General features: G+C 44.6%; 1 protein-coding gene across 4 annotated transcripts in view; it reads right to left on the bottom strand.

Moving 5' to 3' along the window:
• Nucleotides 1–1,957: 1,957 nt before the first annotated feature.
• Nucleotides 1,958–27,190, bottom strand: part of snx29 (sorting nexin 29) — a 596,020-nt gene continuing 570,787 nt past the window's right edge. For 2 of the 4 annotated variants that reach the window (XM_038821148.1, XM_038821151.1), the window contains one exon: nt 1,958–8,268. In XM_038821148.1, coding sequence (XP_038677076.1) covers nt 8,142–8,268 — 127 coding nt within the window. In that variant the 3' untranslated portion in view covers nt 1,958–8,141. The remainder of the gene's footprint in view (nt 8,269–27,190) is intronic. The other 2 variants (XM_038821149.1, XM_038821150.1) reach the window with 2 other exon arrangements.

Below are 27,190 nucleotides of genomic sequence, written 5' to 3'. Positions count from 1 at the left end.
TTGTGCAGGAAGATCACCATCAGCTTCCCGCTAGCTGAATCATACCAGCTTCCCGCTAGCTGAATCATACCAGCTTCCTGCTAGCTGAATCATACCAGCTTCCCGCTAGCTGAATCATACCAGCTTCCCGCTAGCTGAATCATACCAGCTTCCCGCTAGCTGAATCATACCAGCTTCCTGCTAGCTGAATCATACCAGCTTCCCGCTAGCTGAATCATACCAGCTTCCCGCTAGCTGAATCATACCAGCTTCCCGCTAGCTGAATCATACCAGCTTCCCGCTAGCTGAATCATACCAACTTCCCGCTAGCTGAATCATACCAGCTTCCCGCTAGCTGAATCATACCAGCTTTTGCGCCCACAATGACATTGGCATTTTTCTGGGAAAATGCTGCCTCTTGTATTCAAGTGCAATGCTCAATTTACCTAACTTACCCAAATTTAAATAAAATAAGTATAAAGGTAACAAGCTCCATTTCATGTGGTGCTTCTCACTGAGAACCAGCGATGACTTCAATGCACAAACATCTGAATGTAATGCCCAGACCAGCCCCCAGTGTTTACTCACCATGTTGCGTGGTCTTCAGCTGCAACGGTTCCTTGCACCAGTTCCCTGTCTGGATTGGTAGATTTACCTCTCACCTGCTGTCTGGACTTCACCAATGTTTCATTCCTGGGTTTGAATCCTGCTATCCCTCTCCCCTCTGTTGGTTTATTGGAGCCCACTACCTACCCAGAGGCTAGATCCGTGGTTCATGATCAGATCCTCATCCCTCCTTCAGCCGCCAATTCCATGGACAATGTCCAGCATTGTCCCCTAATACTGTTCCTCTCAAATGGTTCCTAGGTCCACTCACTTTCTCCAAATGAATTTTAACCTGAATATTATGTTATCAATAGTTCAAGGTGACTGTACACAATCTCCAAATCACCCTCACCCCATCACAGGGCCGCAGACTTTAACTTTCGAATCTTTCTTAATATCCCTTCTTTGTTCTCAATTTATGACAAAGGTAAGTCTCCTAGTTGGAACAGAGAAGCTGAGAGGGGAGAGGGACCCTTGATAGAGTGGATGGGAAAGATCTATTTCCCTTTGCAGTGAAATCAATAACCAGTAATTTAAAGTAATTGACGGAGATTAGAGTGGATTTGAGGAGGATTTCTTTTCACCCAGGGGAAGGTGAGCCTGGAACTCACTGCCTGAAAAGGTGAATGAGGGAAAAAAACCCATATCAGACTGTGGCGTAATTTCACAGAGGCCTTGGATAATGCCGCTGGTGGAATTCAAATTCAATTAATAAAATCTGGAATTGATAACTAGCCTCAGTAATGGTGACCATGAACCTCTCAACCATTGTTATAAATACCCATCTGGTTCACTGACGCCCTTTAGGGAAGGAAATCTGCCGTCCTTACCTGGTCTGGCCTACATGTGACTCCAGACCAACATGCAATGTGGTTGACTCCTAACTGCCCTCTGAAATGCCCTTGCAAGCCAAGGGCAATTAGGGATGGACAACAAATGAAATGAAATGAAAATGAAAATTGCTTTTTGTCACGAGTAGGGTTCAATGAAGTTACTGTGAAACATTCCGGTGCCTGTCCGGGGAGGCTGGTACGGGAATCGAACCGTGCTGCTGGCCTGCTTTAAAAGCCAGCGATTTAGCTGAGTGAGCTAAACCAGCCCCAGCAAATGCTGGCCTTACTAGTGACACCCACATCCTGGGAAAGATTGAGGAAGAAAAGCTGCTATTGCTGAAAGAGTTGCAGTTTACGTGACCATGCACAGTCCTGTCAGTCCAGGATAATGTAGAGGAGGAATCAGTATTGCCCGAGACATGTTGTGTAACAAACACGGCCACCAGCGCCATCGCGACTTCTGAAAACCAACTTTTCTCCATAATGAACACAAATACAAAAGAATGGAAACCAATGGAAAATATAAGCTCCACACAAACTGGAAATTAAAATTGTTTACTTTCTGTTGAAATGATACAAGTGAAAAATAATCAGTTAAAACCAACTTAATCAGAGAAGTTACATCATATTATTGCACAGCATGCAAGATATAACACAGGATTGCAAAATAAAGCAGATTCCCACATTGCTTAGAAACTGTTGAATATACATGTACGGTTCCTTAAAATACATGTAACAATTCATGAAACATTGACATATTTGCACTGAAAGGTATTTAAATTGCACTTATAGAAGTGAAGTATTTTAAGCCCAGGTGTATTTTCACTCAGCACATTCAGTTAGGCACCTCTGCAAATCTGGAGGGAAAATTTTCATCGAGTTCCCCAAGTCAGTTGCAGTAAAATTAAAAAATAATTTGGTCCAATTTTGAAACTCATCACATGAAACTTCCTTTTCACTCAATTTGAGAAAACAAAGTAAAGATAATCCGGTCAATAAACAGTTTTAGTGTGTACATCATCTAAAGGTAATGTCACCATAGTTCCAGATGACCACAGGCTGCTTTCCCCTTTGAGGGGGAGAGCTGACTGGGGGTGGTTTAACCTGAGGGTCAGCACACCTTAGGCAAGGTTTAGAAGACGGGGCCTTCATCAATAACCTCAGCCTGTACGGGAATTGAACCCACACTGCTGGCCTCATTCTGTTTCACGACCAAGCTTTCCAGCCAAGTGAACTAAACACACCTCTGTCTGAGGCAGCAGGTTTAAGGGGCTGGTAAGTGAAAAAGCAGTGATTGTTTCTGCCTGGACTGTTCTTTAGCTTCCAGACATGGGTAACTGGGGGTCGCTGATTGGGGGCTATCATGGGCAGCTCTGATAGGGGTCTCTCATGCGTGGGTCTGATGCGGGTCTCTCTTGGCTGGGCCTGATATGGTTCTCTGATTGGGTGGGGTCTGATGGGGGGGGGGGCAGGAATAGCATTATGGGAGGGAGGGGGTGCTTTCTGATTGACTTGGGGGGGCACCTCCGTTAAGCTCTGACCCCCTTGACACACCGCAGTGTCCACCTTGCCAGGCGTACACTTGAGCAACCCTTGCCCTAAAGCCTACCCTGTGGAGTTCCCCGCGGTCGGAGATTAACACGGGGGTAGAGATTCTGGCCTCAGGCTCATTAACCACAATGCTAATAGGAAATTCCATTTCCCCATCACCGTAGGGTGGGAGGTTCGCTGAAGCCAGCAGAAGGGCAGCGGAGCATGGCAGCGGTGCCAAGCCCACGCACCATTCTCCGCTCCCATCGGGGTTCCCAATTCCAGTGTTGGGAATCGGAGAATTCGCCCCGAGTCACAGGTACAGAATAAATCGCCACCAGGATCAACACTGCAGTTGGCTGCTCAGAAACAGAACAATTACTTTGTATTTGTTTAATTTAACATCCGTGACGGCTACTAAAAGTTACATTCCTATAAGTTAAATACTGTAGACAGTGAGGTATGAAATTGTAACAGAAAAAAACAGGATCAGACCAATAAGATTATTTTTTTCCCAAAAAAGAAACATTTTGATAAAGTGGCAGAAAATGAGCCCAACTCCACACTGACAAACATCAATATTTCAGTGCAATTTTCTTTAAACTTTTTTTTTCATGATTAAGGAAAATGTCACCTTAACGTAAATGATGAAAACTGGCCTTTGGTAATAAATCTACGAAGAAGAACTTAAGCTTGCCAAGCCTGGCAGAAAAGGTGTGTTTAAAATGGAGCAGTTCCATTTCTTGCTCATTCTTCATTTCATCCCCCTGGTTTGTAAATCGGTAAATTTGGACCCGCTCTGCTCAAGAAGCAGCCTCTGTCATCAATGCGAATCAGGGTCGTATAACCATCATGGGAGTCCCATAGGATTCAAATCTCTGTGTGAGTGCCGCCGCCCATATCAGCTAAAGCTAACAGAAAGCCAATGAAGCTCTCTCAGGTAAACTTTCCTCAGTGGGGTTAAAGGAGGGGCAAGAACCCCTGTGCTGCCACCACCACACCAACATCTGGAATCACCATTCGTGCTGGTGGCTGCCTGACCTTTGCTGACCCTTTCCCCACCTTCCACCCTAACCCTACTTCCATCAGCCAGTTAGTTACTCCTTGCCTTGGCGGCACTAGCTTTCAAGTGGGGCTAGGCTGTTAAAATCTGTCAGATTTGTGATGAAGACTCCAATGGTGGATTGCTAGTCCCTCCCATTGAGAAGGGAAAATCAAGATATGCATTTGAGGGAGAAGATGATTACGATATCAGACTTGGGTGATTAAAGATGGGAGGAGGTGAGAGTGGAGCGTGAGTACTAGAATTGACTGGTTGGGCCAAATGGTTTGTTTCTGTGCCATATATCAAGCAGAATTTAACAATGCAAAGACCACTTTTATTAACTTTACAAGCTACTTTTTTCATTATTAAGATACTGAGCTTCAACATGATCCACTTTTAAATAGTTGCACATTCTGGAGATGAAAAAAATCACAGAACATCCTCTCAATTCATTTCAATTCCATTTGCTTTCTTAGACATCTTTTATTTTCCACGGCGTTGAGAATCTTAAAATCACTAACAAAATAAATAAACGTGTGGCAATAAAAAAGTGGTTTGAGCATCAAGTGGTCCCAGTTCAGCTTGATTTTAAATTTCCTCCAAGGAGTTTTGTTCGTCAATAATCAGTCACATTCAGGAAGTACAGAAACCAAAGTGAAAGGTGACATAAACACTTAACGTTTGAGTAAAATCTAAGCTTTGTACGCAAACTCAAAGGTGTTCCAAATATCAAGAGGCAACCAAAAAAGGTCTGTGACATCAGTTGGTTTCCTGAAGGTAAAGTGATTGCAATGAGCAGAACGTGCAATTAGCCATGAACATCTGATTTATTTTAACACCCATTGTGACAATGGTTGTAAATCAATAGCCTTAGTAACTGGAAGCTATGCAGTTTAATAAATCGGATTAAATGTTAACAGTACTTTTCTTTTAAGAACTGTTATTCAAAATAGACCTATAAATAAACTTTCCAATGTTGGCAAAGTTTACAAATGACACAGGGAATGGCCTATTCCTGTTCTTATACTCCTTGTTAGAGAGCAATTTTTCTGCTCAAAGTACTCCTTTTAACTTGATCTTGAACAATAGAGAAATGGACATATTCAATAGGGGCCAGAACACCCAACCAACCTGAGCAAACTTCCAACATTGAAGTCAATAGCAGCACCCAATCAATGAGTGTATTCCTGTGATCGAGTTTCCTCTGGATAAGTTCCCCAGTTAATCGTTCATTTCGCTGAAATGAACAGTTTGGATGTGGAATATACAAAATTCTCTCTTGTAACTGAATAACTACGAAAGTTCAGAAGACAGCACAAAATCATCTATCTCCCTAATTGCATGAAAATGGCATGTGTTTATTACTCTACAGTTTATTAAGAAAGGGCCAGAGGGAATATTTGGAACAGAAAATCCATCCTTTAGATGTTCCTTGTTCTTTAATGATGCTACAGACAGTGTTGAATTTTAGCTCTCCGTATATGGAATGCCACAAGCCAACCTATTAAGAGATTTTCAAAACGTTCCAGCATACAAAGATGACCTACTGAAAGTATAACAAAAACTCCAGCACCTTATATTTGATCATGATCATGTATATTTATTAATTATTCTTAAGTTTTTTTTTTGGACCCAGAAGCAAAATAAGCACTTGTAAGGACATCTCATTAATTTCAAGCACGATTAATGATTAACCTTGAAATGAGTCCTAAATATATATACTTCCGCTTTTCACGTTACTTTGCAATGTTTCCCAGAACATATTTTGGTTCATGTAGCATATGTCTAATGAATGGTCTAGCCAGAAAGAGTTGTAATGAACACTTTTCTCAATGCATTTCCAATAAAAAATTAAATTTTAACAGTAGTGCCACATTCTCCACACGTTGACAGGATAGAGATTAATCTGTTTAATATCAGGTCTAATCTGCTTCATGTACAACTGAACAGATGCTAACACAGGAGCAAATGACTTCAACTTCTTCCTAAGTAATTCATCAAAATGAAAAGGTGTGTGTAGAAAATGTCAGCCTGCTCACTGTTTACTCCCTCTCCATTTCTCTGCCACTTGAATTCAATGGGTGAGCACAGCACACTCGCAAACTCGTTGGATGATGAACGCAAAATATGATGGAAGATGATAGGGAAGTTTTGGTGAAAATGGATGAGAGAAGTCTGGGCAGACACAATGCCAGATAAATGGATTGGTGGAGTGCCGTGGCTGAAGTGGGTGGTTAAGAGTGCTGCAGATTAATAACACAGAGCTGAATGAAGAACAAGAAGGCGTTCTAGTGTAAACATTGAGGATATTAAACACGGCTTGTTTAGAAAACTCCAGGAATTTGGGAATTGAAAGAAGACAAGAAATAGGGGAGCAGAAGATGATTGTGATCTGATGTGAGTTTTAGTGGCAATTTTGGCTCGTGGGTTAACTAGGGTAAATTGTGATTGTGTCCTCAGGCGCCGGAATGTGGCGACTAGGGGATTTTCACAGTAATTTCATTGCAGTGTTAATGTAAGCCGACTTGTGACAATAAAGATTATTATTATTATGTTTTAAAAAAGCTCTCAAGCAGAAAGATTAAACATTTAATGTAACAGATAATATGGGATTTAAGAAGAAAAGTATTTTCTTATGCTGAAATCCATGCTATTCACATTTACAGTGTAAACTTTAGGAGGAACAGTCATTATAACCAATGTATATTTTGGTAGAATTTGTATAAGTACAATGATGAGGAAAGTTTCTTAAAGTTCCAGCGTCTGCTCGCAAATGGAAGAATTTCAATGGAACTTCATGTACATTAATTAAAATCATCGACCTGAAAGTGTCAAGAAGTTGGATCTAAAATAACCTCAACAAACAATATTGTTTTCAGAAATTGGCAGAATTGAACTTTTAAGCCTATCGTGAACAGGTTTATTTGCTTCCCAGGTGATTATAATTATATTGTCCGATTGTGGAAAAAACGCTGTTTGTTAATGGTTTAAGATTTTAAAGAAAAGATTCGACATTGGCAGATAGTAAAATGTATCCAGCTGTGGGGCCCACATGCACTTGGACTGTGATTCGAGCACTGAGTGTGTGTTAGCTGACAGTTACTGATGTGACACCTCTACATTGCTCACCTCCGCTCCACAACTGTAAATTTAAATATAAAGTCAATATTATCTGACTAAAAATCTTACAAAAAGATGTAAGATGCTATTGTTCATATCTGTGTGTTCAGATTAATCATTATTTGTGTATAAGAAGCACTGTTATTGCTCTGCCCGCGAACAGACCCACAGGAAAATTGATGTGACCGAGGCTGTCTCGGAAGATTTGATGCCCTCACACCGCATCATTTAACAATATATGACAACAGAAATTTGCAATGGCCAATGAAAGTTGCTTCAGGAACCAAAGCTGGGAATTCAGCAGACAGACTCGAAGAAGGTCACTATAACGCATTTCAGAGTTTGAGGATTGTGAATACTTTAAAAAAGTTAAAATTTAAAAAAGCTTCTGAAGTAAATCGATTTCCAGTTCATGTTGAACACGGTGTCATTACCAAAATAAAACTTCTCTTCAATCGTTTTTTTTTAAGGTGGGTGAGGGAGAAACAGCACCGGGCACCTCTCAGTATCAAGAAGTTCTATGTGGCTTGAAACCTTTTCTCTGATCGAGTATCTGGCAATGGTGAGAGATGCAATTACACTGTTTTTGCAAACTGGTGCAGGAATATTTTACCCACCATATATTGTCCATAGACAAAGGAGTGGTCATCATCAGGCTCAACAAGTGAACACTAAGAAGCTGACACAATATGGATATTTGGGGCATTCAAAATTAATGGCAAAAATAAAAATCACCAAATAAATTTTCCAATTGTGTCATCACAATAAATAATCAATACAGGCTGTAAACATTTCAAACTGTGCAAGTGAAAGAGAATCTTATCTTATACTGGTGTTCCTTTAAAGCAACTAATGCATCTCAAATTACCAACAAGGTAAGACCCATGAGAACATGACATTTTCCAAATCATTTCCCATGAAGTAGCACTGTAAACTCTATCTTCCTCTGCTTAAATCAGCTGTACTGAAAGGTTATCTGATGTTTTAAATAAAGGGTGGATATGAAGAATGCTTGAATCTTTAGTAAGTCATAAGTCGCCACTCTGAGGCTCAGGATTCCGTGTCTCCCTGTGCTGAGTCCTGTTCAATCTAGAAAACTTGGAGATGCCCTTTGACCGTGCCTTACTTACAGGATCCCCGCTTGGCTGTACGTCACTGTAGAATAGATAGAGAAACAATGGATTATTAGTCTGCTGAAAAATTACAGCGCTTTAACAATCTACGCTCATGATGGGCTACAGTTTAAACTTGGTGTGTGGCCACCACAAGAAAAATATTTCTCTTTTTTAATCATTTCAGTTCTGAACACTGAAATTTTGCAGATGCTATTGTTAAAAAACAGTTCAGCGAGAATTAATAATTAAAAATGTTTTCATCAGAGTTTCATGAAGCCACATTTGTGTACCACAAAAGACCAGTTACATAAAGGGGACATCCAGTTGCCCTGGTCGACACGTTGCTCTGACACAAGATGTGAAATATAACTCGTTTAAGGCAATGGATCTCAGGAGAACTCAGTTTGTGAGAATTGGAACACGTATGAGAACATAAGCATTGGAACACGTATGAGAACATAAGAACATAGAACATAGAACAGTACAGCACAGAACAGGCCCTTCGGCCCTCAATGTTGTGCCGAGCCATGATCACCCTACTCAAACCCACGTATCCACCCTATACCCGTAACCCAACAACCCCCCACCCCTTAACCTTACTTTTTAGGACACTATGGGCAATTTAGCATGGCCAATCCACCTAACCCACACATCTTTGGACTGTGGGAGGAAACCGGAGCACCCGGAGGAAACCCACGCAGACACGGGGAGGACGTGCAGACTCCGCACAGACAGCGACCCAGCCGGGAATCGAACCTGGGACCCTGGAGCTGTGAAGCACTTATGCTAACCACCATGCTACCGTGCTGCCCATGCCAGTTTTCCAAATTATTTTCCATGAAATAAGACTGTAGTTCTATTTTTCTCTGCTTAACTCAGCTTTCTTGAACTACTTCAACCGACAGCAGAAAGCTCAACATATCTTTCACGTGCTCTGAACATAGGATCCTTAAACACTGTCCCCGGCACTTACAGGAGCGACGAGGGTGCATCTGAGCCAACAAATTTTTGATGCCTTCCAATCAGGACAGAAGGACCTCATCAACACCTCTAGCTCTGTTCCCTGCCCAGTTACCAGCTTAATGGACAGACTGACAAGGAGTTCGGAAGGAATACTTGCTTCAAGAAGCTGAAGGCAGGACCTTTAAAATGACAATTTGGGGTGGAGGGGGAATAAACCTGTGAATGTACAACAGAGAAGGTGCTGGAGACCAGGGCTTCCTGAGGCTCGGACAAGAATTCCGACTGCTCCTCGCTCACAAAGAGCCGGCAGTTCCCCTCTCTGTTTCTCTGCCGTGTTTCCGCTGGGAAACACATGCAGTCTTTCTTACCTTGAGATTTGACTTCTGTAAGCTCTCGTGGTCGGCCTCCCATCTTCCACCCCACGGAAACTTTTAAGTTTATCCAAAACCCTACTAGCCATAACTTTATGAGTAGCAAATCCTGTGCACCCCATCACCTTGAGTTCACTGACCTACACTGACTCCAGATCAGACAATGCTTGAATCTAAAAATGCTCATCTTCACTTTCAAACTATTCCACAGCCTGATTCTGCACAATCTTGGTCACCTCCTCCAGCCCTACCAGCCTCCAAGTTCCTCTTATTCCAGCTTCTTCTGTATTTCAAATTCTAAACACTCCACTATTGGTCGCTGTGCGTTCAGTTGCCCTATCCCGAAGCGCTGGGATGCCTTTTCCTGACCTCTCTTTCCTCCCTGGAAAGTTGCTTTAAGCATTTCACCAGTATCATTGTGCATCTTTGCAAGCTTCATCCATCACGAGTACAGGTTCACTGTGAAAGCATCGTGAAGTTAATCTATAGGATTTAGCATCAACAGTGGTTCTCGGTTTTGCAATGTTTTTTAAATTGACAGAGTCTTAATCAAGTTCACGAAGCCAATATTTAAAAAAACTGAGCTGGAAGGCTAGATAGATGAGTACATTTAAATACCTGTCTATTACTGTGATAAATTGTAATAATTCTATCAATTATATTTTCTCAGTAAGTTTAACAAAGGCAAATATGAATTTGAAATCATAAACATCAATCACATCCAGGTTTTTGATATGCAAAATAACAGAATGACTTTGATGTATTACCTTCCCTCACCTGGGACATGGGTTTAATTATGTGACTGTCAATTTTAAACAAAACCCCTTCAAACTGCACATTGCTGAGATTAAAAGCTCCCAATCAGGTTGCTGTTTATTATGTATCCAGGGCACATGGAATGGTCAACGGTCTATTGAAACTGGATTACCAGGAAATTTCTAGCTGTTCAGTAGATCTAATTGCAATACCTCTGACGAAAATACAAGATCTCAATGTTTTACACAACGACTAAAGAATTGCGATTGCAAACACTGAAAACTGGAATCACCATTTTTCTGTCAATATCACTTTGCCCCACACAATGAAGTGACTTTGTTTCCAAGTAGAAACGATACTTCACGCATTGCACAATGTTACCAGGTTTATAGACATTCATCATTTTCAACACCTCAAACACAAAGAAAGTAAATTTACAGTTCAGTCAGTCGTAGCCTGATTTAGATGAACTCCAGGAACACAGGACAACAACACTGTTATTGCTCCAGTAATCTCAGAACGTTTCTCGGTTTACAGCAACAAGAGCTGCTGTCACTCCTGAAGAGTGTTTGACAATGGACTGGATCTCAACCCCAAAAGTAGGTGGGTCGGGATTGAGTGAGATGTTAAAAAGTAAAACATATCAGTGGATTGGGACAAGAGTTGGGCAGCTAACCTTCTCGCTAGAGCCGCTTTGACAGTTAAGTGTTCTAATCAGGCTGAAGCCTCTTGATTTAAACCACTTTTCAATTTTAACCTTGGCTGGGTGTGGAGTTCCCATGGCCTCAGGAAACCCAACAGCTAAAGGGAGGTTGTGACAGCTTCGGGGAGAAGATGAGAGCTTTTCCCTGGAACCCTAACCACCAGAGTAGTTGGGGTTCAGACCCCTCCTTCCATGGGATCAGGAATCTGAATCGCCTGAATTAGAACCACTCCTGGCCTCAAGGTTCTGAGATCAGAACCCCAGGAGCAATAGGTTGCACAGCGGCAGCGATAGCCTCCTCCAGAGTCCAACTGTCTATCAGGCTGACCTCCAGCAAGAGAATATGTCAAAGCAAATTGTAACATGATGGGGAGTCACAACAGGACGGCTCAGTGGCACAGTGGTTAGCACTGCTGCCTCACAGCGCCAGGGACCCGAGTTCAATTCCTGCCTCGGGTGTTCATAGTGTGCGATGAAATGATGAGTTTCTGAAAAATAGCAGTAAATTAAAATCTCTGCCACTGTATTGTCTTCACCAGGTTTCAACAGACTGCGCCAGAGTGAAAACCTTTCTTCAGGTCTGATCCGAATGTCGAATTTGACGGGTCCTCCCACTGGGCCATTTTCCAGTTCCGCTGGAGTCAATGGATTTTGATCGGCTCGCTGCATTTTACGACCCCGCCAGTCCGGGACAGTGAATTGCACCTATAACTTTCAGAGGCGGCCGATTGAGGAACAGAGTCCATCAAACTCCTCAAAGATCCAACACTGCCCTTTGAAACGCCATCAATGATCTCACATTCACGTGTTCCACTTGTCAATAAAACCCACAGGAAGCAGCGTGTGACTAACTGTGACTATCATTCTTGGAGTTTCACTCACCTAGTTTTCAAACCATGGAGAGCCCAGACACTGAGCATTTAAACAAAAGTATCACATGAAGTGACAGTAAGAATGCGAAAAGTCACAGGATTTTCCTTAATTATTTAGTGGTTATGCTAAATGAGCAGAAGCATATTGTGCTTCTCATCGTAAATACACAATTATATCATTTTTTAAACACAAATCATATTACCTACAATTTCTGAATGTACAAAGTGAGGTATAACCAGTTGTCATGCCAACACTAGTGAACTAGAAGAAATAAGAACCAATTTTGTTATTGAAGTTATTATTTGCATTGGAGCAGTGATTAATACTAAATATCAGTCACCCTCTCAATGCTGAGTCAGAGGTTTCTGGGTTCATGTCGCACTCCAGGTCTTGAGGTGACAGTATTCGAAAAGAGGGCTCCCTTGTTTGAATTGACAACCTTTATCCCCCAATCAATGTTGCCCAAAACTCACCAAGGTTCCTTTCAAACCCACTATCACCTAGAAGGTCAAGGGCAGCAGACACCTGGGAACCCCACCACCTGGAGGTTCCCCTCCCAAGTCACTCGCTGTCCTGACTTGGAAATATATCGCCGTTCCTTCGCTGTTGCTGTGTCAAAATCCTGGAACTCCCTTCCTAACAGCACTGTGGGTGTACCTACACCTCAAGGACTGCAGCGGTTCAAGAAGGCAGCTTACTATCATCTTCTCAATTAGGGATGGACAATAAATACAGTCCTAACCAGCGACACCCACCTCCCGTAAATGAATGAAGAACACGCTAACTGATCATTTATCACTGTCTGAGTACAAATTAGCAGTTGTACTTGTCTACAAAAGAACAAGCACTGCATTTCAAAATAATTCATTGTTTATGAAGCGCCCTCTTAGGGTGTGTGAAAGACACTATATAAATGTAAGGTCTTCATTTCTCTTTGTAACTTATGCTTTCATTATGGGCTATCTAAAACCATGAAATATTTATTCCTGACCACAATTTATTCGTTGCGATTCCCCATTTTAATCATTTTACTTTTGTTCTCATGCATCATTCCCCGAAGAGGAAACAACCTGCTGACAGCTCCTCCTTTGGACACTGGCTTAAATAAATGAATGAATGAAGAAAGAAAGAAATAAATCTAAAGAAAGAAAGAAATAGAAATGTTGCACGGAATCAGCAAACTGCTAGGAACAGTAAGGAAAAAGACAGTTTAATGCTTTCGGTATAGCTCCTTTGTCAGAGCTGAAAACTAAACAGATTAAAAATAAGCTGGAAGGGAATGAAATGTGCCAGACAGGATATAAAAGCATCTTCGTTAGGCAGTCAAAATATATTAGAAAATAGAAAACCCGCACAACTGGAAAATAATCCATTTGGGATGCGAATGGGAGAAACTGCCAGGTTAATGGGGGAAACAAGTAAAGTGTGCAGTTACTAATAAAACCAGAGTTAACACACACACAGGCGGAAGCTATTGCTCCTGATTTACTCCATGTTTGACGTTCAGGCTAAAGGTGGAAAGAATGGGGTATGAATGGGAGCTGAGGTTATGGGGTCAGCTAATAAATAATAGGTTGATGCTTGTGATAGAGGAGAAATATTGAGTAAAGCCATCAATCTGTATTTAATCTGAAGGTTGAGGCTGTGTCCTGCTCCATACCCATTTTTCTAAACCACTGAGATTCTCAGACCCCAACTTCCAAGCCAGATTCTTTAATCATTTTCCCAGCCTGTATGGCAGTGCTATATATATATGATATATATCGGACCTTAAGGACAAGACTTGTTGTAAAAGAAGGAACGCATTAAATTTGAGGATGGAGTGATGATAAATCGTGCAATGGCAGGCTAGGGTGAGGAGTCTTCAAAATGAGATTTCCTGTAAGATTTCTGATTCACTGTCAGCTTGTCAATTGTTATTACTGCCATTTGTGTAGACAGTTCGTGTTAATGCAATGGATAAAAACAGATTTGAAGAAAAATACAAACCTTTAACTGAGCCAATGGTGCTGTTGAGATGGGTGGTGTAGTGACTCACGGCTTCTGTGATTATCAGCCCGACTCAGTGAAGGAAATCAGCTTTTGCTAATGCGTGTAGGTCCGCCTTTTCTTGCCAGTCTCGTTCTTACAAACTTCTTTTTTTTTGGATGTGTGTTAATGTTAGGAAGTCTTTGCTTTATTTGTTTGAGAGGTGAGCGTCGTTGGCAAGGCCAGCGTTTATTGCTCATTCGTAAATGCCCATGAGAAAGTAGTGGTGGTGGCATGGTGGCGCAGTGGTTAGCACTGCTGCCTCACGGTGCCGAGGACCTGGGTTCGATCCAGGTCCTGGGTCACTGACCGTGTGGAGTTTGCATATTCTCCCCGCGTATCAGGTACTTTTTTTTCCCTTTTATTAAAATAAATTTAAAGGGAAAGCAGCACTGAGCTGCTCTTTTGAAATGGCCCAATCTATATTTCAGACATTGGTCAGTTGGCAGCACTCTGGGCAGTTGGCAGCACTCTGGGCAGTTGGCAGCACTCTGGGCAGTTGGCAGCACTCTGGGCAGTTGGCAGCACTCTGGGCAGTTGACAGCACTCTGGGCAGTTGGCAGCACTCTGGGCACTGCTTCACAAGGTGCCCAGTTCAATTCCCATTATTCCAAGGCCAGAACACAAAATTCTACACTCATGCTTCAATAAAGTAATGAGAGAGATTCTGCATTCTCATAGGTGCAGTCTTTCAGATCAGAAATTAAACCAAGGCCTCCTCGGGTGGATATAAAAGATCCTGTGACACTATTTTGAAGATAAGGAAAATTATCCCTGGCCACTGTTCATCTCTCAATCAATATCACAAAAAAACATATGAATAGTGATAACCTATTGCTGTTTGTGGGTGCTTGCTTTGTGTAAATTAGCTGCTGTGTTGCTTACATTCTCCTGTTTCTGGGTCACTGATTCTCCGCCTCGCTCCCTCCCCCTTAATCATGCACAATATTTACCCCCCTTTCATAATTTACTATTAAATTTACCAAACAATCACAGAAATGCCCTAGCAAAATGATGCTCGGAGTAGAAGGCGTTCTCCTGCCTAGGTACAAGGTATTATTCAATAAAACTATTTCATACAGGGGGCGTAACTGGATTCTATTTTAGAAATAATCTCACAGGTTAGAAAGATCAAATGACTCCTGAGCAATAAGTAAAATGATTGAACAGCATAGGTCTTCACTGTCAGTGAGAAGCATTGGAGCCTTCAGATATCTCTGTGCAACATACCTTTAAGAGGCCCAAGGACAAAAACGGAATGATTCACAGTTGTATTTTCTTGATTTGAAAGTCTTGAAGAATTTGCTAATTGCTGCTTCTCACCACGAAATATTTTCAATATCTACTACGCAACACAACTTTACCATGATATTTCAGTACCTCTAAAAACTAATAAAAATCACCAAGATAGGGTGGGATAGTAAGTAAGTAGATAAAAGGACAAGAGTGAAGTCAATGGAAAAGACTCTTGAGATTCATGTGCAGTATGAAAAAGGTCACTGTTTCACTTTGACCCCATTACACACTTCTGCCCTGGTCATTTGACCCGGCAAAGCCTGCTAATAGTGAAACTACATGGATGACAAAGGCCATTTATCTCAGTTTATCTCATCCATCCCAGAATGACATACGAACATACGCATTAGGAGTAGGAGTAGGCCATTTGGGGGGCCAACATCTTGGAAGGCTCTTCAACTAAAGTCAAATGGGTAGAACGTAAAACCAAAAAGAGACAATCACATTTCTGGGATGTTCTATTGCCCCCTAACAGTCTGAGAGAAATGGAGCAGCAGATATGTGGGCAAATTTCAGAGAAGTGTAAAAGTATTAGGGTATTGATTGAGGGGGATTTCAACGTCCCCAACTGGGGTAGCCATAATGTGAAAGGTTAGGATGGAGCAGAAATCTTCAAATTCATCCTGGAGAATGTTTTAAGCCAGTACGTAGAAGGTCTGACAAGAGGGGGAGTGGTCCTGGACTTAATTTTAGGTAACAAAGCCAGGCAAGTGTTTCCAAAGTGACCCTCACCACCACAATGCCCCAACATTCCCGCACACCCGCCAGCCCTTCAACCCCACCCTCTCAACCTCACCCCATCACCACACCTACTCCACACCACCCACCAACTCCCCCTCACCAATCCATTGAGCCGGATATATCAGCTATGGGGGAGGAAAAGAGGCAAGGACTGGAAGCATCGTGAGGACTGGAAGCATCGTGGGGACTGGAAGCATCGTGGGGACTGGAAGCATCGTGAGGACTGGAAGCATCGTGAGGACTGGAAGCATCGTGGGGACTGGAAGCATCGTGGGGACTGGAAGCATCGTGAGGACTGGAAGCATCGTGAGGACTGGAAGCATCGTGGGGACTGGAAGCATCGTGAGGACTGGAAGCATCGTGAGGACTGGAAGCATCGTAAGGACTGGAAGCATCGTGGGGACTGGAAGCATCGTGAGGACTGTAAGCATCGTGGGGACTGGAAGCATCGTGAGGACTGGAAGCATCGTGGGGACTGGAAGCATCGTGAGGACTGGAAGCATCGTGGGGACTGGAAGCATCGTGAGGACTGGAAGCATCGTGAGGACTGGAAGCATTGTGGGGACTGGAAGCATCGTGGGGACTGGAAGCATCGTGAGGACTGGAAGCATCGTGAGGACTGGAAGCATCGTGAGGACTGGAAGCATCGTGGGGACTGGAAGCATCGTGAGGACTGGAAGCATCGTGAGGACTGGAAGCATCGTGAGGACTGGAAGCATCGTGGGGACTGGAAGCATCGTGGGGACTGGAAGCATCGTGGGGACTGGAAGCATCGTGGGGACTGGAAGCATCGTGAGGACTGGAAGCATCGTGGGGACTGGAAGCATCGTGAGGACTGGAAGCATCGTGGGGACTGGAAGCATCGTGAGGACTGGAAGCATCGTGAGGACTGGAGCAGATCATGGAGCAGATCATGGAGCAGATCATGGAGCAGATCAATTCCATGCAGTGAGGCCAAGCACCAGGACCGGACAGGTTCCCGGGGGACTTCTACAGGAAAGTTCCGGCAGCACTGGCCCCACTGCTGCGTGAAATGTTCAACGACTCGCTGTTGAGGGGCGGGTGGGTCCTGCCGCCCATGCTAGCACAGGCCTCGATCTTATTGATCCCTAAAATGGACAAAGAGCGGACGGAGTGTGGATCATACAGACCCATCTGATGCTGCTGCCAAAGTCCTGACCAAAGGCCTGGCGAGGCTACTGAAGAGTTTCCTGCCAGCGGTAATCGCGGAAGATCAGACCGCGTTTGTCAAGGGCAGGCAGCTGATGGCAAACACCAGATGCTTGCTGAACGTGGTCACGATTCCACCCGGGGAGGGGACACCAGAAGTGATCATCTCCCTGGATGCAAAGAAGGCCTTTGACAGAGTAGAATGGAGGTACCTCAGGAATGTACTGGAAGGGTTTGGGTTTGGACCAGTGCACAGTGCTCCCATGGCCTGTGTACAAACAAAGACCAGCAGCTTGGCTACTCTTCTGCACAGAGGCACAAGACAAGGATGCCCCAAGTCGCTGTTGCTGTTCGCTCTGGCAACTGAACCACTGGCTATCTTTCTCAGATCAACGAAGGGGTGGAGAGGCATTCAGAAGGGAGACAGGGAGCACAAAGTCTCTCTCTATGCAGATGACCTGCTCCTCTACATCCCAAACCCTCTAGCCAGCATAGGGAAGATAATGGACTGCCTCAGGGAGTTCGGAGCCTTCTTATGGAAACAGAAAATAGCAGGAAGAGACCATTCGGCCCTTTGAGCCTGCTCCACCATTTGTTATGATCATGACGATCATGCAACTCAATGACCTAATCCTACTTTCCCCCCTGTCGTTTGATCCCCCTCACCTCAAGAGCTATATCTTTTTTTTAAAATAATTTTTATTGAGAAATTTTGATTTTATACAACAATAACGCACCTTAGTAAAATACCGAAAATAACAATAATATTAACAATCATATACATTCGCCCCATCCCCATGAACAACCCAGCATTTTAACAACAACGCAAATTAACACACTATAAAGTTACAGAATAAACACTACAATAATGCACCCCCCCCCCCCCGGGTTGCTGCTGCTATTGACCCAGTTACCTATCTCTGAGCCAGGAAGTCCAGAAAAGGCTGCCATCGTTTATAGAACCCTTGTATTGATCCTCTCAGGGCAAATTTGACCTTTTCCAATTTTATAAATCCCGCCATGTCACTGATCCAGGTCTCCACGCTTGGGGGCCTTGCATCCTTCCATTGTAACAGAATCCTTCGACGGGCTACTAGGGACGCAAAGGCCAGGACACCGGCCTCTTTCACCTCCTGCACTCCCGGCTCCACCCCAACCCCAAAAATCGCGAGTCCCCACCCTGGTTTGACCCTGGATCCAACCACCCTCGACACCGTCCCCGCCACCCCCTTCCAGAATTCTTCCAGTGCTGGGCATGCCCAGAACATATGGGCGTGGTTCGCAGGACTCCCCGAACATCTGGTGCACCTGTCCTCACCCCCGAAGAACCTACTCATCCTAGTCCCGGACATATGGGCCCGGTGCAGCACCTTAAATTGGATGAGACTAAGCCTCGCACATGAGGAGGAGGAGTTGACTCTCTCCAAGGCCTCCGCCCAAGTCCCATCCTCTATCTGCTCCCCGAGTTCCTCCTCCCATTTAGCCTTCAGCTCCTCCACTGACGACTCCTCCACCTCCTGCATTACCTTATAGATGTCAGACACCTTCCCCTCTCCTACCCACACCCCCGAAAGCACTCTGTCCATCGTCCCCTGCGAGGGCAGCAAAGGGAATCCCTCTACCTGTCGCCTAGCAAACGCCTTTACCTGCAGGTATCTGAACATGTTCCCCTGGGGAAGGCCAAATTTATCTTCCAGTTCCCCCAGGCCTGCAAACCTCCCGCCAATAAACAGGTCCCTCAATTTGCTGATGCCCGCCCTTTGCCATCCCCTGAATCCCCCATCCGTGTTCCCCGGGATGAACCGATGGTTGCCACCCAGTGGAGCCTCCATCGAGCCCCCTGTTTCCCCCCGATGCCGTCTCCACTGTCCCCAGATTCTTAGGGTCGCCGCCACCACCGGGCTCGTGGTAACCCTCTTGGGGGAGAGCGGCAACGGTGCCGTTACCATGGCACCCAGGCTTGTACCTCTACATGACGCCATCTCCATTCTTTTCCACGCCGCCCCTCCCCCCTCCATCACCCATTTACGCACCATTGACACATTGGCTGCCCAATAGTACCCCAGAAGGTTGGGCAGCGCCAGCCCGCCTCTATCCCTTCCTTTCAAGAGCTATATCTAACTGCATCTTGAAAATGAACAATATTTTGGCCGCCAGTACTTCCTGTGGTAATGAAATCCACATGCTCAATACTCTCTGGGTGAAGAAATTTCTCATCTCTGTCATAAATGGTCTACCCCGTATCCTCAGACTGGGACATCTGGTTCTGGACATACCCACCATCAGGAACATAATTCCTGTATCTATCCTGTCTAGTCCTGTTAGAATTTTATACGTTTCTATGAGATCTCTGCTCATTCTTCTGAACTCCAGCAAATACAATCCTAAATGACTCAATCTCGCTCGTCCTGTCATCCCTGGAATCAGTCTAATCAGTCTGGTAAACCTTCGCTGCACTCCCTCCAGAGCAAGAACATCCTTCCTCACATAAAGAGACCAACACTACACACAATACTCCAGGTGTGACCTCACTAAGGCTCCTGTATAATTGCAGCAAGACATTCCCGCTCCTGTAGTCGAATCCTCTCGCAATGAAGGCCAACATACCATTAGCCTTCTTTACAGCCTGCTGTACCTGCATGCTTACCTTCAGTTACTGCTGTACGAGGATACACAGGTCTCGTTGCACATTCCCCACTCCTAATTTATGGCCATTCAGATAATAATCTGCCTTCTTGTTTTTGCTACAAAAGTAGGAAACCTCACATTTATCCCAATTATACTGCATCTGTCATTCATTTGCCGACTCACTCAACTTGTCCAAATCACACTGAAGGATCTCTGCATCCTCCTCACAGCTCACCCTCCCACCCAACTTGGTGTCATCTGCAAATTTGGAGGTATTGGGGGCGATTCTCCAATATGGAGCCCAAGTGTTCGCACCGTCGTGAACGCCGTCGCGTTTCACGAAGGCGCGAACCGGGCCCGGGTACGACAGACACTGGCACCCACAGGGGGCCAGCATGACACGGGAGCGGTTCATGCCGGCCCAGCCTCCTTCGAAATGAAATGAAAATCGCTTATTGTCATAAGTAGGCTTCAATGAAGTTACTGTGGAAAAGCCCCTAGTCGTCACATTCCGGCGCCTGTTCGGGGAGGCCGGTACGGGAATTGAACCGTGCTGCTGGCCTGCCGTGGTCTGCTTTCAAAGCCAGCAATTTAGCCCTGTGCTAAATTTCACGGTGCCAAATGGGCACCGCGCCAACCGGCGCATGCGCAGTTGGGCCACGCCAACATGCGCATGCGCGGGGGACTTCTTTAGCACGCCGGCCCCGATTAAAGATGGCGTCGGTATGCAGGGGCAGGGTGCGCCAGAAAGTAGGCCCGGGTCGCGGGCTAGACACCATTGGAGCCCCTCCCCCCCCCCAACAGGCCCCCACCGACTGTCCGCGCAGAGTTCCCGCCGGCAGCAACCAAGGGTGAACGGCGCCAGCGGGACTCTGTCATATCGGCGCGGCCACTTGGCCCATCTGGGCCGGAGAATCAGCGGCCCCGCCGATTCCAGCGGCCCACGGCCGGCGCCGTGTCAAAAGCACTGGCGCAAATGGCGGCGAATGCACCTCGGACAATCGCGCGTCGGCCTCGGGGCATCGTGGCGCAGTTAAGGCGATTCTCCAGCCCAGCGCGGAGCTTGGAGAATTGCCCCCATTAAATTTGTTCCCTCATCTAAATCATTAATATATATTGTGAATGAACTGGCTTAACTTTGGAGGGGTGTAGTGTCATGTTACTGCAGTGATGTCAGAGTGTGGGTGGAGCTGAGCTCTGGCTCTGCTTTTTAATTTCACTTTGAGAAAAGCTTGGGTGGGTCTGGGTTTTTGGTTTTGTTTCAGTGTTGGAGCTGCAGTCAGCCAGAGAAGGTGTAATGTTGTTCTCTCTGCCATGTAAAGACTATCTCTTGATCATTTGGTGAATTCACAGTGATAACTATTCTTAGTATTGAATTTAAACCTGATGCGCTTCTTTTAAAAGGTTTTTTTTAAAGTCTTATGGATGTTGAAAGGAAAGCTTAAGGATTACTTAGTATTGTATTCTTTGGGGGTTGTATCTGAATTAATGGTTGCTAAGATGTTCACTGTATGTTTTAAAAAGGTTAACTTGAGTTCATAGAATAAACATTATTTTGCTTTAAAAAATACTTTTCGATTTCTGCTGTACCACACCTGTAGAGTGGGCCTTGTGCTCCCCATACCACAATCTAGTAAAAGTTGGGGGTCAGGTGAACTCCATGATACACTCTAAACCCTGGCCCATAACAGTAGGGACTGGATGTCAATGGAGACCATGGAGCCAATTCTCTGATCTTTCTTTTTTATCTGTGGCGGTGTTGAGCTAGGCCAGGTTCGGCATCACGGTCAGTATCCTGTTGCGCCTTGGACAGAGGTTCTTCTCTTGGGGATGTTGTGGAGAAGCCCCATGTGGAAAGGTCCACATCGGGAGAGGGGAAAGTTAGGGAAGGGTCCAAAAGAGGAGGATGGAGATTGAGAACCCAGTGGACTGGTGCAGCGACAACAATCTATCCCTCAATGCCAGCAAAACTAAAGAGTTGGTCATTGACTTCAGGAAGCAAAGTACTGTACACACCCCTGTCAGCATCAGCGGGGCCGAGGTGGAGATTGGATAGGATTGGATTAGATTGGATTTGTTTATTGTCACGTGTACCGAGGTACAGGGAAAAGTATTTTTCTGCAAGCAGCTCAACAGATCATTAGAAAAGGGAATTAAACAAAATTCAAGAAAATACATGAGAATACATAATAGGGCAACACAAGATACACAATGTAACTACATAAGCATTAGCATTGGTTGAAGCATACAGGGTGTAGTGTTAATGAGGTCAGTAAATAAGAGGGTAATTTAGGAGTCTGGTGACAGTGGGGAAGAAGCTGTTTTTGAGTCTGTTCATCCGTGTTCTCAGACTTCTGAATCTCCTGCCCGATGAAAGAAGTTGGAAAAGTGAGTAAGCCGGGTGGGAGGGATCCTTGATTATGCTGCCCGCTTTCCCCCGGCAGCGGGAGGTGTAGATGGAATCAATGGATGGGAGGCAGGTTCGTGTGATGGACTGGGCGGTATTCACGACTCTCTGAAGTTCCTTGCGGTCCTGGGCCGAGCAGTTGCCATACCAGGCTGTGATGCAGCCAGATAGGATGCTTTCTATGGTGCATCTGTAAAAGTTGGTAAGGGTTAATGTGGACATGCCAAATTTCCTTAGTTTCCTGAGGAAGTATAGGCACTGTTGTACTTTCTTGGTGATAGCATCGACGTGAGTGGACCAGGATAGGTTTTTGGTGATGTGCACCCCATGGAATTTGAAACTGCTAACCATCTCCACCTCGGCTCCGTTGATGCTGACAGGGGTGTGTACAGTACTTTGCTTCCTGAAGTCGATGACCAGCTCTTTAGTTTTGCTGGCATTGAGGGAGAGATTGTTGTCGTTACACCACTCCACTAGGTTCTCTATCTCCCTCCTGTATTCGGACTCGTCGTTATTCGAGATCCGGCCCACTATGGTCGTATCGTCAGCAAACTTGTAGATGGAGTTGGAACCAAGTTTTGCCACGCAGTCGTGTGTGTACAGGGAGTAGAGTAGGGGGCTAAGTACGCAGCCTTGTGGGGCACCGGTATTGAGGACTATTGTGGAGGAGGTGTTGGTGTTCATTCTTACTGACTGTGGTCTGTTGGTCAGAAAGTCAAGGATCCAGTTGCAGAGTGGAGAGCCAAGTCCTAGGTTTTGGAGCTTTGATATGAGCTTGGCTGGGATTATGGTGTTCAAGGCGGAGCTATAGTCAATAAATAGGAGTCTGATGTAGGAGTTCTTGTTTTCGATGGTTAGCAGTTTCAAATTCATAGGGGTGCACATCACCAAAAATCTGTCCTGGTCCACCCACGTCGACGCTACGACCAAGAAAGCACAACAGCGCCTATACGTCCTCAGGAAATGAAGGAAATTCGGCATGGCCACATTAACTTTTACCAACTTTTACAGATGCATCATAGAAAGCATCCTATCTGGCTGCATCACAGCCTGGTATGGCAACTGCTTGGCCCAAGACCGCAAGAAACTTCAGAGAGTCGTGAACACAGCCCAGTCCATCACACGAACCCACCTCCCATCCATTGACTCTCTCTTCACATCCCGCTGCCTGGGGAAAGTGGGCAGCATGATCAAAGACCCCTCCCACCCGGCCTACTCACTCTTCCAACTTCTGCCATTCGGCAAGAAATAGAAAAGTCTGAGAACATGCACAAACAGACTCAAAAACAGCTTATTCCCCGCTGTTATCAGATTCCTAAACAACCCTCTTATGGACTGACCTCATTAACATTACACTCCTGTCTGCTTCATCCAATGCCAGTGCTTATGTAGTTACATTATGTACCTAGTGCTGCCCTATTATTTGTATTTTTTTTCTTTCCTTTTCCTTTCATGTACTTAATGATCTGTTTGAGCTGCTCGCAGAAAAATACTTTTCATTGTACCTCGGTACACGTGACAATAAACAAAACCCAAATCCAATCCAAAATCTGTGTCCAGTAATTATCCTTATTCTTTTCATCCTGGATGGGGCCCACTTGGCAGTTGGTTGGCCGGTTCTCATCTAGTTGTAATATCTTAGGAGGTGGGGTGTGGATCCAAGAGGGTTTGTTCTGCCAGCTCTTCTACATCTTCACTTTTCCTCTGAAATTGTTTCTATTTCCCTCTTAGTACTGGTGCCTGTGAGGGCTGGCTGTGGTGGTGTTGAATGATGAGGATTGGTGACATGGACATTCAAATACGGACCTACGTTGGCCTTTGGGTGGCCTTTTCTTTCCATCTTTTGAATGGGCCTGGTCATTTGGTGGGGTGGGAGGGGTGGGGTCTCACGGTTCTGGAGGGGGCGGCCATCCCTCCCTCCCAAGTTTGGGGGTTGTTCTGATAGCCTTCCCGTCGGGATGCATGGTACCACAGTGATTAGCACTGTTGCTTCATAGCGTCAGGGTCCCAGGTTCGATTCCCGGCTTGGGTCATTGTCTGTGTGGAGTCCGCACATTCTCCCCGTGTCTGCGTGGGTTTCCTCCGGGTGCTGCGGTTTCCTCCCACAAGTCCCGAGATATCCTGTTGTCCTATTGTGGGCAGTACTGGTGCTGATGGTCGAGTGATCAAGGGATGGGAGCAGGGATTATTGAAGCACGGTGTGTTTTACTTCTTCCATGGGAGACCCGCGGCTGAGCATTAAGGCTTGGTTTAGCCAAGCCCTCTCTTTGGCTTTGTTGTTGTCATTTTGCCACCTCAACTGTGATAACTATGGCTATCTTTCTGTTTCTGTTTGTTTGTTACAAACTTATTAGCGGTCATCATAGAATCATAGAATTTACAGTGCAGAAGGAGGCCATTCGGCCCATCGAGTCTGCACCAGCTCTTGGAAAGAGCACCCTACCCAAGGTCAACACCTCCCCCTATTCCAAAAACCCCACCCAACACTAAGGGCAATTTTGGACACTAAGGGCAATTTATCATGGCCAATCCACCTAACCTGCACATCTTTGGATTGTGGGAGGAAACTGGAGCACCCGGAGGAAACCCACGCACACACGGGGAGGATGTGCAGACTCCGCACAGACAGTGATCCAAGCTGGGAATCGAACCTGGGACCCTGGAGCTGTGAAGCAATTGTGCTATCATGTTGCTGTCTCAAAAAAAACAGGCTGGTAATAAGCTTTTGTAAAAAAAAATTGATCGGCGCGCATCTACCAATGAAATTCCTTTCTGAAAGTGGAGAGTAGGTGATAGTTCTGAGAACACAGAATATGTTTCAGAGAAGAAAACATTTTTATTTTATATTAATATGGTAATGCACCCACTTCAGTTGGCTATTTTCAAACATATTTCAAAGAAATCAATTTTTCTTCATTCCTTATCTTTCCTGTATTGCTGTTGTCAAAACTATATTTCTGCCAATAATGAGAAAGAGTTTGTTCCACACAAAGCAAACTGAAGACTGAAACCACCCGAGACTGGATTTGTGTGAACGTATTGAGACCACCAGACTTGTAAATAAAGAGAGCAGAGATTAAAAAAACAAATCACTGAGCTTGAAAAAGGCAGAATGCATTTGCAGCAAAGATTTGTACACTCACTTTAGATCGCGAAAATTGATAATGGGGCACAAAAGAGAACGGTTAAGGCCACTTCAGATACTGATAGTGAATTTTACGTCCCAATTTAAAACAGAATTGACAAAACTTACATCTTCGGTCCTCCATGATTAGATTTTCTAACAACACATGCAATAATTCAGAACCAGCAGTGTATTTCCTAAAAGCATCGGGCGTAAGTGTAAACAGTCACCAATCAGGAGGCCAGATTCCCAATCTCGAAAAATGGAAATGTTTTTTCTGCTGCAGGTACCGGACCCCGAATCCAGTGGGACCAGACATGTGCCGGATTCGGGAATTTTATGGATTCCTAGGGCTAGTATGTACTTCCTAATACATCACAGAAAGTATGAAAAATAAAGAACAAAATGGTTTCATTGTTACCCAGTGTGCGAGTTTTGAGTGTAGCTGGCTTTTGGGTCCTTCCTGATTTTAGGATGCTGGATAAGGGGATCTGGTACCTGTACATTCAGACGTCAACAGAATTTATTGCGGTAATTGTAAGGCATTAAGCCATTGCTTTATTAACTGGGTACTTCATTACAGAAGCTAACGCAAAGCATCCCTTTATTTATGATCAACCAAATAGTACAAAGAATTAAAAAAATAGATCGTCTCATTCTATCCATTCTCTAATCTTATTTTATACTTTAGGATTTAATTAAATACTTATTCCTTCTCTAAATACTGAGTACTAAAAAGAGGATTCAAAATTTGTGGTCAGAAAGTGCTTAGATAATAAATGATCGGATTGTGAGTTTTAAATAATTAACTGGCAGAAGGGAGGTTATACCCAATGAGTTTAATGGAGAACTTTTTTTTTAAAAACCTCAAGCGGAAACAAAGGAACACAGTGGATGCACCTCAAAGAATGGTGGAATACCACAGGGACCAGTGTGTGGATCATGGGTAAATAAACGATGTGGAAGACAGGACAGAAACAAAGTTCTCCAAGATTGCTGATAAATTGTTGACAATAACATGGAACACGTCAATCAAATACAAAAAGGATTTGGATAAATTAAGAAGCTAGGGTGACAAGGGACAGATAGTTTTATAATGTGGATACATGCAACACTGAAACTAGGAAAGTGAATGAGCAGTGATAACACAAGATCATTGGTATTCATTTGCAAAAGGTGTGCGGAATTTGTAGCTTTCTACCAATGGTACAGACGTGTGATTAAAGTAAAGACAACAAAGATCATTGCGGCTGTGTAGCCAGGGATACAGAGCAAAAAAACCAAAGACCATGTTGCTGGGCTAAAGCCCTGGAACTCCCTCCCTCACAGCACAGTGGGTGCACCTACACTACATGATTCAAGAAGACAGTTCACCAGCACCTTCTCAAGAGCCAATTAGAAATAGTTAATAAATGCTGGCCGAGCCAGCGAGGCCCACACTGATAATGTGGTTTATACAAAGCACAGGCTCACTCCCAAAGCAAGAAATGTGTAAATTTTGATCAGCTTGCTGCAATGCGGCATCCCAACCCTGGCAAGAGGGTGTTACGAAAGGGAGTTAAATTGATGTTTTGAATTGGGCACCTGTACAAAGCGGAGATAACTGGTTACTGGCTATATTTGTACTGGAAAAAGTATAGTTTGTGGAGGCCATTTTTACTGAGGTATTCTAGATTCCCAGATTCAGAGACAAACTGGACACTGATAATAGGCCTAATATCACAAACTCTACAACAGAAACACATAGGGCGGTACTCACCCCTCCCATGCCGGGTGGGAGAATCGCCGGGGTGCCACGGGAATCACGCCACGCCGCCCCCATCCCCGCACGTGATTCTCCCAACCCCCCGAAACCAGTGCTGCGCGAATTGCGCCAGCCTGCTTGGAGAATCGCCGCAAATG

Source organism: Scyliorhinus canicula, chromosome 15, assembly GCF_902713615.1.
Source record: "Scyliorhinus canicula chromosome 15, sScyCan1.1, whole genome shotgun sequence".
NCBI classification, from domain to species: Eukaryota; Metazoa; Chordata; class Chondrichthyes; order Carcharhiniformes; family Scyliorhinidae; genus Scyliorhinus; species Scyliorhinus canicula.
Note: the sequence above shows the minus strand (reverse complement) of the source record. Positions and strands in the feature narration are given on the sequence as shown.